The 16,162-nt window shown below is 38.3% G+C and overlaps 1 protein-coding gene and 1 long non-coding RNA gene across 2 annotated transcripts in view; both read right to left on the reverse strand.

Moving 5' to 3' along the window:
* The window catches only part of lrrk1 (leucine-rich repeat kinase 1), a 202,344-nt gene that overhangs the window by 10,181 nt on the left and 176,001 nt on the right, over positions 1–16,162 (reverse strand). The window contains exon 34 of the mRNA XM_052113495.1: positions 1,464–1,565. Coding sequence (XP_051969455.1) covers positions 1,464–1,565 — 102 coding nt within the window. The remainder of the gene's footprint in view (positions 1–1,463; positions 1,566–16,162) is intronic.
* On the reverse strand, positions 6,315–16,102 carry LOC127634135 (uncharacterized). The gene is made up of 3 exons (XR_007969327.1): positions 10,688–16,102; positions 9,414–9,515; positions 6,315–7,367 (listed from the first exon to the last, which is right to left on the reverse strand). It is a non-coding gene; the product is annotated as an uncharacterized LOC127634135 (long non-coding RNA).

Here is a 16,162-nt window from a genome sequence, read left to right on the forward strand (position 1 = left end):
TCGATGTCCCAATATTTATGGACCTGACTGTACATGAAAATGTAGAAATCCTGTTCCCAAACTCTAAAATCACATGCTTTAGTGCTGTTCTTTTAAAAATATTTTCACAGGGAAGCATGCCCCCTACATAATAAGGAAACACTGTTTGACTAGATGAATCCTACAAAATATAATTTACACAGTTTCTGGTTTATTAAAACACAATGCAGTTATTTCTATGCATTCATATCTTATTTACAGATTATATGATTATGATAAACTAAATTGAATCCTTCATGCTCAGGTTTTTATTTTTTTCACACCACTTTTATAGTAGTTATGCCACCCCTGAATGAATGAATAAAAACTATAAAAAGGAAGGAATTATTATTATTTTTTTATTTTCTCCCCAATTTGGAATGCCAAATTCCTCATGGTGGCATAGTGACTCGCCTCAATCCGGGTGGCGGAGGACGAATCTCAGTTGCCTCCGCATCTGAGACCTTCATTATAACATGGCATGTTGAGGGGCGGCTGTGGCTCAGTTGGTAGACTGGGTCGGCCACTAATCGCAGGGTTGGTGGTTCGATTCCCGGTCCACACGACTCCACTGTCCTTGGGCAAGACACTGAACCCCAAGTTGCTCCCAATGGCAGGCTAGCACCTTACATAGCAGCTATCGCCCCATTGGTGTATGAATGTGTGTGTGAATGGGTGAATGAGTCTCAGTGTAAAGCGCTTTGAATACCGTTAAGGCTTAAAAAGGTGCTATATAAGACCATTTACCATTTGAGCGCATTACTGCGGAGATGTAGCTTATGCATCCACGCACAACTTACCACCTGCCCCATTGAGGGCGAGAACCACACATTATAGTGACCACGAGGAGGTTACCCCATGTGACTATACCCTCCCTAGCAACCAGGCCAATTTGGTTGCTTAGGAGACCTGGCTGGAGTCACTAAGCATGCCCTGGATTATAACTCACGACTCCAGGGGTGGTAGTCAGTGTCAATACTCTCTGAGCTACCCAGGCCCCATTCTCTCCCTCTTAAAACTATGGAGTTTTAACACAGTGATTAACAACCCTATAAGCTATGCACATTTTCATAACATAGGTTTAGCCATAAAATAACTGAAGTTAGGAAATATTTTCTGTCATTTATTTTTATCATTTGTTTTACATAAGAGCTTTTCAATTGCTTTCATTTGCATAACCCTGTGTTATGCAAATTAGTGTGTGTTACACAGAGATGACAGATTTAGGAAATCTGGTGAAAATCAAATTAATTATTTCGGCATAAAAAGATTCCTCTTGATGACCAGATATGAGCCAACATCTAGGATTTATGGCTTGGATTTATGGGTAGCAGAAGGCTCCATTTATCAATGATTTTTGTTTGCAATAGGCATCCGGAGTATAATTATTTTGCTGACAAATGCCCATGTATGTGTATGTGGAGGCTTTGTGCATAAACACGTACCCATACTGCAGCACTCCAGGGACTGTCAACACAGCTATCACACGACCCCTGAGTGACCCCGCCTGCTCCTGAACCTCGATAACCATGATGTCTCCTCCACGCCTGTAAACGCACACAAAGTGATCAGACTGCTGCCGCCACTGTTATTTTACACTTCACAATCTACAGCTACCATGACAAACATGTGAATAGCATTTCTAAACATTTCTCAGTGACCAAAACAAATATCCATCCTCCATAAAAGCACTATCAAGGTATACTCATGTGCTATATTTCAAGTAATCTTAAGTCATACAATAGCTTTGAGGAATTGACCAAAATTTCTTTCCTTCCGCCAAAGCTCTGAAATGTAATTCACATCCTGGTTCAGATGAAGAAAAGTGCAGCAATAACACGTTGCACCAGGTTTGAAGAATTGTTGTAGCATGTCATAATTAAAAGTTTGTATATGAGTAACAATGAATTAAATTTGTGAGGTCCGGCAGTGGGGATAATCAATAATGACTAAAATTTCTGCCTGTTCCTCACACAAAGCTATTGTATGGCTTAAAAAGACTTAATTATAGCAAATTACTATGGACTACTTTTATGGTGTTTTATATACTTTTTGGAACTTAATAGACATGGCAACAATAAACTGTTGTTCCTGTGTAAAATTCTCATTGTGTGATCTACGGATAAAAATATCATAATTTCATGAACAATGAACAAAAACTTAGTTCAGTTCTTATAAATGCTGCTTATCTAAACAATATTTTCTTTTGGTCTATCGTCTGCATTACACTGTTTAGATGAATCAACACTGTGTACACGAATAACTAATATTCACAATAACACAAAGAATTCTTTATACAGATAATGCTCATATAAATGATCTAACCTAGTTTTTAAAGGTGCACTCTGTAAGATTTTAGCGGACTCTTACTTGTCCCTTCTGTCCCAGTAGTACTTGTGTGTTTGGACTGACAGACTGGTTTAAATAAATGTTCTTTTTCTATTAAGGAGGAAGTTTTCAGTTCTGAAATTACAGTATGTTTTATAGTAAAATTACCTAATGATATATCAAATGAACAAGGAAAATTTTATTCCCCATGTCATGACCGCATTAAACGCTGCCGCTTTACACCAAAGAAGTTTTTTTTTTTAACTTTTAGTCTGTGTTTTAGTCTCCGTCTCATATTACATACATCCATGTTATGGACATTCTTGTATTTAATCCAAATGAATGTTTGTGCATTATTGCATGCTAGAATATTACTGTGATTCTATTGTGAGCTCTCTGCCGGCTGTGGTTGTGTGCTTTTGATAACACACCGTTTCATGACTCCATTTGTTTGGACATTTTATCTTCTAACTTGCATTCATTCTGTTTTGACTGTCTGGTGGATCACACTCCTGCTGATAACATCACTCTGGACTATACTGTTGACTCAGGCTCCGTTGTTGTTTATAGTAAGTATATTGTATATTGTGTTTGTTGCTATAGATTTAGATTTGATTGGTTTGTTAACATGTCCCTTTTATGTTTGGGTATTGGCTGAAAGTGCTATAACATGTAAACATGCTCTTATTATTGTCATTATTGGTGGTAGTAACTCAGTCAATTGCATGACACAGGTTGTCATGTGCTGTCAAAATGGCAGCTGCAATGAGGGGGTGACCTGCTCCATGTAAATTTAAACAATTTTTATTTCATTCCTGCTGTGACTGCAGTCTTCATCTCACATGAATGTACATCATTTTCAACATATTTCTAAAAATGCTATTTAGGTCTTTATGTGTAAAACTTTTTTTTTTTTAATAAGCAAAAACTTCTGATCCTGGAGAGTTGGCTAATCATATACAGATCTCAAATCTCCCATTTATGTAGAAAATACTAGAAAAGGTAGTGCTCTGCAAACTATGTTCATTTTAATGACAAATGGTATATTATGAAAAATGCCAGTCAGGATTTAGACCCCATCATAGTACAGAGATCGCATTTATCACAGTTACAAATGACTTACTCTTGTCATCTAATCGCGGCGGCATTTCTCTTCTAGTGCTTTTAGATCTAGAATAATAATAATAAATTAATGTATTTATGAAAAATAAATACTAGCTGAAACACATCTTGAAACTTTAACTACAACTGCCACTGTTGATATAAAATTAGGTCTAATAGATTCTACCTTTAGATTATTTCATATGAAACTATAACATTTTGTCAAAATATAACAGTTATTTTTACTCATGTAAAATCCTGAAACAAATTTGTAAAGGTGATGTGTGTAATTGTTAATATTTCGAACTATTTTGTTTAAGGGGCCACATCGGGCTTAAAGTAGTGCATGGGAGGGCCACATTGTATTACTTATATGGTATGATAACCATCAATTTTCAAACCGTGGTATACCGTGAAACCGGTATACCGCTGCAACCCTAGCCACAGGGATCAGTTTTGGGGCCACTGCTTTTCTCCTTGTATATGCATCCTTTTGGGAGACATTATCAGGAAACATGGAATAAGTTTTCACTGTTATGTTGATGATACCCAACTTTACATTTCTTCAAAACTCCACAGCATTTCACAATTCTCTAAGTTAGCGGTGTGTACCAATAATATTAAAGATTGGATGGCTAGAAATTTCAAGAGGTACTAATTACTGGACCAAAAACCTCTAAAAAAAAAAAAAAAGCCTCTAAAATATAATTTGACTCTTAATGAATGTTGTCATCTTCAACAGTGAAGAAATTAGGTATTATATTTAATAGCAATCTGTCTTTTGAAAATCACATTTCCAGTGTTTGTAGAAAAGCATTCTTCCAACTCAAAAATACTGCCAAGTTACAACACACAAGTAAATAAAAGTTTCTGATGCCAAAAAAGTACTTCATGCTTTCATGACCCCAAGACAAATTACTGTAATGCATTTCTGGGAGGATGAACTGCTGCCAAGTCAAACTGTAAAACATGTGACTACACTCTCATAAAATGGAATACACAGACAATCAGTTAATTGGCACCTAAAGCCTTCATCAACCAAATAACAGAGGACAATGCATCTGTCCGCAGTTAAATCAGCATGGGCTTCAAAGATTTTAGTCATTAGTGCTGCTTGCGGAGCAAAGCATCACTATAGTAATCTCACATACTTATTAGTGGTGCTTGTGGAGCAAAGCATCACTATTGTATTGCAAAGATTTACCCATAGGCATACTATGGCAAGGGTCTCGCCCATGAAAACGATTTCCCTACTATGACAAGACAATTTAGTTTGTTGGATCATATCTCCCAATCAAAATGTCATAGAGACATGGGGGCGGGCTCATTTCACTCGGACTACCAATCAGTCTTTAAGTATCACCTTGGAAATGGTGTAGCCATGCCTTAGCAACCATTTATGGCACCCCGCCCCCATAGACTTCCATTCAAAATGGCTCAGATGATATCTTCAGAACAGAATATCACAGACACTCTGGGATTGGCTCCTTTGAGTCAGGTTAGTAACCAGCCAATAAGAATCACTCTGTTCACTGGTTAGCCATGCCCTGGCAACCATTAAGAGCACCCTAGCAACCAGCTCTATTGATTTAAATTAGAGTGTGATATCTTCAGATCAGAATGTCCTACAGACATGAGAGTTGGCTTGTTTTAATTGGGTGAGCAATCAGTCTTCAAGTATCATCATGGAAACTACTTAGCCATGCCCTAGCAACCATTTAGAGCACGCTAGCAATGAAACACCATTAAATTCCATTAAAAATCACTAAGATGGGTATCTCAGGATCAGAATGTCGTAGAGACTTCATTGTTGGTTTTTATGACTCAGGACAGAAAGCAGCCTTCTAAGTATCACCTTGATAACTGCATAGCAGCCAGATGGGGTTACCCTAGCAACCAAGTAACAAATCACATATCTCTGCACCAGAACATCGTGGAGACTTCTGGGTTGACTTATTTCACACAGGATAGCAAGGGGCCTCGTTAAGTACCACCTTAGTAACTACCTAGCAACCAGATGGGGTTACCCTAGCAACCAAGTAACAAATCACATATCTCTGCACCAGAACATCGTAGAGACTTCCGATTTGACTTATTTTACTCAGGATGGCAAGGAGCCTTGTTCAGTAACAACCTGGTAACTACCTAGCAACCAGATGGTTTGTCTTTTTTTTTTTTACATGTATTTTGTTGACATTACATATTTTAGCCAGCAGGTGGTGGCAAAACATAATTTTGATGTGTAATATGAGCCAGTTAGGTGACATGAAGTGAATCCGCGTCAGCCGTTTACTACTAAAAGCTAGGAAAAAGCTTTAAATGGCTTTAAACGAACAACTTCAGTATTACAGGTCATCACAACTGAGAGACACAACAGACTGATTAATTACACGATCTGAAGGCGCTTACCTCTTATCGGACTTTCCACATTGTAGTGGTCAAACTGTTTAATAGAGGAAATTGTGGTTTCTTTAGTGAATGACTCTTGCACACCGGCTAATAGAGAAGCTGAATCTCTGCTTGGGTGTGGCAACAGGTGATCACATACACTCAGTTTCTTGTTCTTTCTCTCTCTCTCTCTCTCTCTCTCTCTCTCACACACATCCATCCATTCATCCATCTTTTTTTATCCAATAACTTGTTAGAAACAGCACAAGCCGTGATACTATTTCTGAAGTTAACTTTTTGAATTACTATTGAAGGCTTGTAATACTTTGTTTAAAATGACAAATTTGATGATGTGATGCCATGCAAGGATCGGATATGTGAATGGCAAGCTCTGTGCACTTTGCTAGTTTTAACACTTTTAATGATATAAACCAGTGAGATTTGAAAAACTCTGCTCCACAAATGTTCTAGGAGGACAATATGTCAAAGAATTCAAAATCCTCGGGCTCTAGAGACATTAAAAGACACTTATATGCTCAAGCTGATACTCCCTAGTGGGCCACGAGCCAGGGAGTCAATTTCATTGGAAAGATGCAGGAAATGCGGCGAGAGATGCTGGGCATGTTGGCAATGCTGACGGAGGTTGTTGATGACTTGGATGATCCTGCTGTTATACGTCGATCAATCACTGCCATGGAGGCAAAGTTCTCTGAGATGGTTACAAGTCAAGTCATTTTTATTTGTATAGTGCCTTTCAAAACACACTTCATTTTAAAGCAGCTTTACAGAAGATCAGGCATTAGCAGAAGATAAAACTGTAATATCTATAATGTCTCAGTCATCACTGTGTAGTTTGATAAAATATGATTGTGAATTGTGTTTAGAAATAAGTAATTAAATAATAATTGTATTTATAACCTGAGTGAGCAAGCCGAAGGCAAATGTGGCAAGGAACACAAAACAACATAAAATGTTGGTTAATGGAGAAAACATCTCTCTTGGGAGAAACCAGATTCACTGTGGTGGCCAGTTCCCCTCTGGCTAACATCATGAATATAATGCCAATATTACTTATGTATAGTGCAAATCATGGTTTAAAATGATTAAACTAAGTAAGTGTTAAGAGCCTTTATCAAATCTTTAAACAAAGATTTGATAAATAGATGCAATTGTCCTTGTTAGTTGGCTGATAAGGGTTATTTTGGCAATTAATTGATAGTCTATGCATTCCATTTCAAGAGTGTAGTCCATCATTAGACCGAGGTGATGCAGGCAGAGATCAGTTAGGTGCATCGCAGTTCAACCTGACAGTAATTTCGTTGAGGTCTCTCCTAAGTTCAAGGTTCAGGCAGTGGCATATGAAGTATCCCATGTCTTCTGGTTGGAGTTGGCAACAGTTCATCCTCTGAAGTTCATCGTAATAGACTGAAGTGATGTTTGGCTGGCACCGGCTGCTATTAGTCATTATCACACAGCAACACATAGCAGTGGAGTCCAACACGAAGCAGGAATGGAGCTGGATCCAACCGGTTCTGGTGACCTCAGGATAGGAGTCCCGAGGTTGTGACAGGGAAACAAATCAAATAAATATTAGCATATATGCATTCAATTTATTGCAGAGTTATAGATCATGATCACTGTTTCTGGTTCCAGCAGACCTAACTAAAGCAGCCTAATTATGAGTTGAAGGATAAATTAGGTGTATGCCTGGCTAAATAGATGAGTCTTTAGTCTAGACATAAAATGAGTGTGTCTGCATCTCGAACAGTGTTAGGGAGACAATTGCATAGTTTAGGAGCCAAATATGAAAAGGATCTACCTCCTTTTGTGGACTTTGATATTCTAGGAACTATTAAGAGGCCAGAACTTTGCGATCGTAATTAATGTGATGGAATAAAGCATGATAGAAGGTCACTTAAGTACTGCAGAGCTTGACCATTCAAAGCTTTGTACATAGTTAACAGAATTTTAAAATGAATACGAAATTGAACAGGTACCCAATGTAATGATGATAATATGGGGCTGCTGCATTTTGAACCAACTGAAGTTTATTTATTGAAATTGCTGGACATCCCCCCGGTAATGCATTACAATAATCTAGTCTTGAGGTCATGAATGCATTAATTCGTTTTTCAGCATCAGCAACAGAGAGCATGTGTCGTAATATAGCAATATTTCATAGGTAGAAGAATGCTGTACTACAAACATTTATAATTGGATTTTCAAAGGACAGATTGGTATCAAATATAACAAAGTTCTTTGCTGCTGAAGATGATGTAAAAGTACATCCATCGAGAGTCAAATGATATTTTAGCGGCTTGTTTCTAGAGGTTTTTGGTCCAATAATTAGTACCTCTGTTTTGTCGGAATTGAGTTTAAGGAAATTTCTGGCCATCCAATCTTTTATTTCATTGATACACTCCGCTAATTTGGACAATTGTGAAATCTCATCAGGTTTTGAAGAAATATAAATTTGGGTATCATCAGCATAACAGTGGAAACTTATTCCATCATTACACGATTTGATAATATCTCCCAGGGGAAGCATATACAAGAAGAGCAGAGGCCCTAAAACTGATCCCTGTGGCACTTTTGTTTGGTTTGACAGTTCTTCATTTACATAGACAAAGTGGTAGTGGTCTGCTAAATAGGACCTAAACAATGCTAATGCAACTCCACAAAATCCAACATAATTGTCTAGCCTATCCAATTTTATCAATAAAGAAATATCATGAAGTCATTACTCTTTTGCTGCGACGGAATTTCTGGTTCTGTTGAGGCTTATTCCTAACCAATTTAGCCATAGTACTGAATAAACACCTAGGATTGTTCTATGAGTTTTCTACAATATGCTGACCTGGCAGCTTTAAGTGCCTCTCTGTAGCTACAAACACTATCCTTCCATGCAAATCAAAATACCTCTAATTTTGTATTCTTTGACTTGCACTCCATTTTTCGAGCTGCTATCTTTAGAGCATGAGTGTGATAATTGTACCATGGTGCTGGGCTTTTCTCTTTAAGTTTCTTTAATAGAAGGGGGGTGACACTATCAAGAATGCTAGAGATTACTTTATTTACATGGTCTGTTATTTCATCAAGTTCTTCTAGGCTTTGGGGTTTACTGAGTGTATGAGATAGATCTGGAGGATTATTAGTGAAGCAATCTTTAGTGGTTGAAAGAATAGTTATACCTGACCAAAAGCATACAAGTGACAAGGTAATGATCTGATATGTCATCGCTCTGTGGCAGAATTTCTATATTATCAACATCAAATCCAGCATATGATTATGGTGATGAGTTGGTCCTGTTACGATTTGTATGACTCCAAGAGAGTTGAGAATATCGATAAATGCTAATCCCAATGTGTAATTTTCATAATCTATGTGAATTCACCAACAATTAAAACTCCTTTCAGAGTAACTACAAGATCTGATCAAAAAAAAATTGTAAATTCACCAAGGAAATCAGAATAAGGTCCGGGTTATCTATATACTGTAGCAAGGGTAAAAATGACATATTTCATTTTTATTTATATCTGACGGTGTCACATTAAGCATTATTAGTTCAAAAGACTTACATTTATATCCTGTCCTCTGAGAAACACCAAAAACTTCACTGTAAATTGTAGCAACACCTCATCCTCGACCCTTCAGATGAGGCTCATGTTTATAACAATAACCTGGGGGAGCAGATTCATTAAAAATAATATATTCATCCAGTTTAAGCCAGGTTTCAGTCAAACGGAGCCGATCCAATCTATGATCTGTAATAATTTAATTTACAATTAGTGCTTTGGTAGAAAGAGGTCTAATGTTTAGTAGCCTATCTTTATATGACGTTTATCTTTAATGTGTTTGTTTTGTTCAAGTATGACCTTAATACATTTTTTTCTAAATGATTTAGTGAGGGTTTTGTGTTTGGAACAGACACAGTCTCTATATGATATCAAGGTGATACCAAGGTGTAGTTTATGTGACCTGTGTGACATCTCAAGGCAGCTAGCAGATGTTCGGATTAACCAGTTTGTCTGCTTCCTGGCCTGGGCTGCAGTTAGACAAATAATTATTATTAACATATATTAAGACTATGATTCAAATTACTAGAGAGGAAAGCGGCACCTTCCCTGGAGGGATGGAGTCCGTCTCTCATTAGCAGGTCAGGTCTACCCCAAAAACTCTTCCAATTATCTGACACTAATCTACTATAGACAAGCAGGGAAGGGGCCAGAGCATATTACAGTGTCTGGCATAGTTTCTGCAAATTCACACACCTCTTTAACATTATCTCCAGTGATTTCCGACTGGCGAAGACGGACATCATTAGTGCCGACATGAATAACGATTTTAGTCAATACTATGTTTAGTATTAGCCAGCACTTGTAAATTTGATTTGATGTCAGATGCTCTGGCACCCGAAATGCATTTAACAATAGTGGCTGTTTCCACATTCCTTAAAATAGAATCACCAATAACAAGGGCTCTTTCAACATGATTCTCAGTGGGTGCATAACTGAGTGGAGAGAATCAATTGGAAACCCTAACAGGAATGGGAGAGTGGTGTCGCTTTGCTGAGTGAGTATACTGCAGAGACATCACCCAAACGCCCTGCTGCAGGGGCTCTACAGCCGGAACCAAAGTGTATGGGTTGCTCTCTGTACTGCCTGCATCCGAAACAGTATCTACTGGCTTCATTTCTAACTGACCTCCACTAGCGTTCGGAAGCGTATCTCTAACTCATTCAAATGTAATTCCTTACATTTATCACATGCGAATCCCTCACTGCTGATGGAGGAGGCTATTGTAAACATGTGACATGCAATGCAGGAAGAAACAACATGAAAAAATTACTTACTGCAATTGATTGGTGTTGTTTGTTGTTGCTGAGCAGTGAGAGTTTAAAATAGATGTGAATCCCTCACGCAATTGTTTGATGTTGGTTGTTCTTGATAAGCGGTGCTTTGAGAGCGATGCAATAATCCATGTAACACAGAGGAGAAAAATGGGTGCGCGCTGTAAAATGCACATAGTGTAATCACGCTAAAAATAGAAAGCGGATGCACAAGGAAAATGCACGCAGTTGAATCGTGATAAGAGAATAATGCGGGGGGAAACCAGATGCGCACTGAAAAATAGAAGATGTTAAGGATTAAAGGCTGAAAACAGATATATAAGCGATGCTAAAAAAGCTAGCAGGCTATAAATACAGACTCAAAGCTAGGCGTCAATAAACAGGTAAAATACACACAGATGAAACAGTAGAAAAGTGGAAAACATGCAGTAAAATGACAAAGGATAAAAAGATGAATGTATGAGAATAAGAATAAGCAATGCTAAGCAGGCTACAAACACTCGTGCAATGTGCCGTCAGCAACAGAAACTGTAACAAGAGTGGGAAATGTCGAGAAACGGAACGATTATCTGGAGAGGGTATTATCTGCTAATCCGCTAGCAGCCAAGGTGGATTTGGAGCATGTCTGGGAGAAGTTGGAGGACATGAAGAACCGTAGCCAGTGGAATCATGTCTGTATTGTCAGAATTCCTGAGGCCAAAGAGGGTCAGGATATGGTGAAATTCCTGGATGGGCTTCTTCAAATCTGCTCGACATAACAGGTTATAAGCTGGAAAGCGGTTGGAGTTTATTTTGAAGAGTGTCACACCTTTGGGATAGTTTTGTGGATGAATCTACTATTCTGCTTTTTGACTGGAGTTTGTTTTATAGATTATCTTTTGCTGTGTAATTCAGTCTCACAAAATTTGTATAGAAACACCAGACTTGAGCAATCCGACGGCAAAGTTGTGGCTGGACTGTTTCAGTTTGGAAGGATGGACGCCAGTTAGCGCTGTCGTGCACTGAGTTAATGCACACGTTTTTCTTTTTTCTGTTTGTTTTATTCGGGGGAGGTTCGGGTTTTAATAGTCATACCAAAATTGGAATGTGGTCTTCATAATCTTGTTTTTGACACACAATCAATTTTTTCTTATATGTCAAAATGTCAAATGTTAATATGAGTGGATTGACTCTCTCCACGTGGGATGGGATGGGGCACCCCATGAAAAGAAGGAAGGTTATTTCTCTTCTTAAGGGTAAGAAATATGAATATTTTTAAAAGTACAGGCTTGAGTAATAGCAGGGGAGTCATTACACTGATAAGTAAACATCTACAATTCAAATGTCTCAAACAGAGTAAAGATAAATTAGGAAGAGTCATTATTGTTTAGCTGAAATTCAGAGGCAAAGTCTTATTTTGGCTAATATTTATGCACTTAAAGTGGATGATCAGGGCTTTTTTATAGATCTTGAAGGGATGTTGCAAGCTGCTGGTACCCCTCATGAAATAATATTGGGAGGAGACTTTAATCTTTTGATGGACTCAGTCCTTGATTAAAGTGAAGTAAAAGTGTGCAAGCCCCCTAGAGCAACATTGATGATTCACAGGATGTGTAAAAATCATGGTCTTACAGATATTTGGAAACTTTTGAACCCATCTGGTTGGGACTACACATTTTTTTCATCAGTCCATAAGATTTATTCTAGAATAGATTTATTTTTTGGGATAATTAAGTTCCTCATTTCACCTGTTGTGGATTGCTAAATTGGAAACCTCTTAGTCTCAGATAATGCCCTGGTGGTGTTGCTACATACGGAGAAAAATAAATCATATAGTTGCCACATTAATGTATCCCTTTTGCAAAGTCCTGAATTCCAAGAATTGTTAAAGGCTGAATGTGTATATGAAGACCAACTGATCCTCAGTGTCCTCCATAGGCGTGGCTTGGGAGACACTTAAGGCAGTTCTTAGGGGTTGGATTATACAGTTTGCCTCATTCAACAAAATGTCCAAAAGCACAAACTCGTGTAGTTTAAAGGCAATATAAAAAATGCAGAGGCTGAGCTGAAGCACCAAATGTCATCTGATGGCCTCAGAAAATGTTTTCTGATTGAAATACAGATATAATACTATTTTGTCACAAAAGGGGGAGTTTTGGTTATTCATGGCAAGTCATTCATACTTTGAGTCGGGGGACAAAGCAAGGAAGCTTTTGGCTAGATATATAAAGCAGAGATAGTGTTTTTCTACCATAACCTCAGTGAAATATGCTGGTGATTACAGTTTTAACCCGGCAATAGATATTAATAATGCTTTTAAAGAATTCTATCTTGATATTTATAGTTCTACGTCTTCATCTACTGATGAAGATATTAGAAATTTTGTGGAACCATTAGAACTCCCTAAACTGAACACTGAGCAAAATAATCTTTTGATTCTGGAGGAGTTTGGCGAGGTAATTTAGGCCTTGCCTACAGGCTCTGGGGCCAGATGGCTTTACCGCTGAATTTTTTTTTAGATCTTATGCCACAGAATTGGCTAAACATTTGCTAGATGTTTATACAGAATCACTAAAGAATGGAAAGCTTCCGCCAACCATGACATGAGCCCGGATCAGTCTGATACTTAAAAAGGACAAAGATCCAAGTGTAAGAGTGTAAGAATTACAGTCCAATTTCCCTGATCCAGCTAGACGTTAAAATATTGTCAAAAATTCTGTCTAACCAATTAATAAAAATTATGACATCTCTTATACATATAGATCAGGTGTTGTTTATTCGGGGCTGCAGCTCTTCTGATAACATTAGGCATTTCATCAATATCACGTGGTCAGTGGTGAATGATCAGACTCTGGTCACTGCCATCTCACTTGATGCCGAAAAAGCATTTGATATCGTAGAATGGGATTATCTTTTTAAGATTTTGAAATTTAGTTCGGGAATACTTTTATTGGATGGATTAAGTTACTTTATAGACATCTGTAGCAGCGATACAAACAAATAGATTAATTTCAGATTATTTTTCTCTGGATAGGGGCACCCAGCAGTGTTGCCCTCTTTCCCCATTATTGTTCTGTCTTGCCCTGGAACCATTAGCAGCCATGATAAGAAAGGAAGATGATTTTACAGGGGAGACTGCGGGAGGTAAAACCTTCTAAATCCGAAGCTTTGTCTCTGACAGTGTACTGCCCAGAAATGGCTTTTCAGCCGGATGCCTTTCAGTGGCTCAAACAGGGCATTAAGTATTTGGGCATTTTATTCCCAGAAAATTTGTTTGATTTAGTTAGAGTTCATTTTATCTGGAGAGGGTATTATCTGCTAATCCGCTAGCAGCCAAGGTGGATTTGGAGCATGTCTGGGAGAAGTTGGAGGACATGAAGAACCGTAGCCAGTGGAATCATGTCTGTATTGTCAGAATTCCTGAGGCCAAAGAGGGTCAGGATATGGTGAAATTCCTGGATGGGCTTCTTCAAATCTGCTCGACATAACAGGCCATAAGCTGGAAATCGAGCGAGCTCACAGGGTTCCGACATGGATATCCACGGAGAGAGACATGCTCCGATCAATTCTGACCAAAATCTTGTGTAACTTTAGAGCAAAAAAAAACCCTGAACTTCCCCCAGAACAAAAAAAAAACAGAAAAAAGAAAAACGTGTGCATTAACCCTGCGTTAGACAGTGCCAACTGGCGTCCATCCCTCTGAACTCAAACAGTCCATGTACGCCTACAAAAGCCCCCGTGACAAATTTAACATCAGATTGCTCGAGTCCGGTGTGTCTATACAAATTTTGTACGAGAGAATTACACAACAGAAAATAATCAATAAAGGAAACACTAGCCAATATGAGGCATAAGCACAAAGAACATGTAGAATCATCCACATAACCGTCCCGAAGGTATGTTCCTCCACAAAGCAAACTCCAGCCGCTAGCGGAACCAGCAAAAAAAAAGGCCATCCTTAGTATCTATTCTCAATTTGGCCGGGAACATCAGTGCAAAAGCAACCTTCCGTTGATGTAAGAGTTTCTTGCATTCCTTGAATCGATCATGTTTCTCTCTTGTCGAATTTGCAAAGTCTGGGAACAAGAAAATGTTGTGGTTATTCCAAGAAAACCTTCCTTTACTCCTTGTCTCACGTAACATGAGATCTTTATCGAATGATCTCAGAAATTTGGCCAGAATTGAACGGGCCTGTCTCCCTCAGCGGATCTCCATGCCGGAACACTGTGAGCTCACTCCATTTTCAGCTCATGGTCTGTTATGTTGAGCAGACTCAGGAAGAGCTTGTCTAGGAATTTCACCATATCTCTTTTTCATTCTCAGGAATTCCAACCATTCGGATGTTGTTTCACAGATTATGACTCTCCATATCTTTTCCCAAACGTGTTCCAAGTCCTTTTGTCGCAAGCGGATTATCAGCTTATTCCCTCTTCAATGACTCCAGATAATCGATCCGATTCTCAACATCTGACACTCTTGTAACCACCTCAGTGAATTTCATCTACATGGCAGTGACCGATCGACATATTACAGCAAGATCCTCCACGTCAGCAACGACCTTCGCCAGCACTGCCGACATGAATCTCTCCCGCCACACCATCCAAATTAAGTCCCTGGTCTGCGGCCCTGTCAGGGATATCAGCTTGAGTACATAAGTGTCTTTTAGTGTCTCCAGAGCACAAGGATTTAGAATTCTTTGAAATATTGTCTTCAAAGAACAGTTATGGAACAGGGTATATCGCATCTCACCGGTTTATGACACAAAAAGTATTAAAAACTAGCAAAGTGCGCAGAGCTCGCCGTTCACACATCTGACCCTCGTATGGCACCACGCGACCCGCCGCTTTAGATGCATTTAATTGAATTTAGAATTCAACATAAATTATTCAAGCAGTCCATGGTCCTTAATGAAAGCTAGACGAATTTGCAGATCAGAGTTCCCCAAGCTTGAACGTGTACTGTACATACGCAAAACTCAAAACTTCAATGTATACAAGTTCTTAAACTTCATACAAGAAGGTGGGTAGAAGTTTATGCTTGTATCCCTGCTCTCCTGCATATGAATAGAAGTGAATAAAAGTCTAGTGTGACCACACCTTTAGGGTTTGGGTTAGGGGATCTACCAATCTTAGCCATAACCATACTTCTAAAATCAGAGGACAATAAGCATGTGTTTTTTTTTAGGAAAAATAAAGGATTAACACAAGCTTACCACCAGTGTATTCCTGTTTTTACATATCCTACCTTTATAAATCCGGTTAGGCTTTAACTGAATGTTTTCTGTCTAGAATGCCACTTTCACCTAAAAGTTTTATGAATAAAGTTTCATCCAGTGTTACTAAAATTTTTAATTTTGAACTTAATTTTTATTTCTATTTTGTTTTCAATTTGTCCTTTTCAATTTATTGTACCTTTATGTTACATTGCCAACTCTCGATGGGTTCTAAAATCAAAGATGTTTGTTAAAGTCATTAAGTTAAATGCTTATAAGATTGCTAT

The sequence above is a fragment of the Xyrauchen texanus genome, chromosome 1 (genome assembly GCF_025860055.1).
Source record: "Xyrauchen texanus isolate HMW12.3.18 chromosome 1, RBS_HiC_50CHRs, whole genome shotgun sequence".
NCBI lineage: Eukaryota > Metazoa > Chordata > Actinopteri > Cypriniformes > Catostomidae > Xyrauchen > Xyrauchen texanus.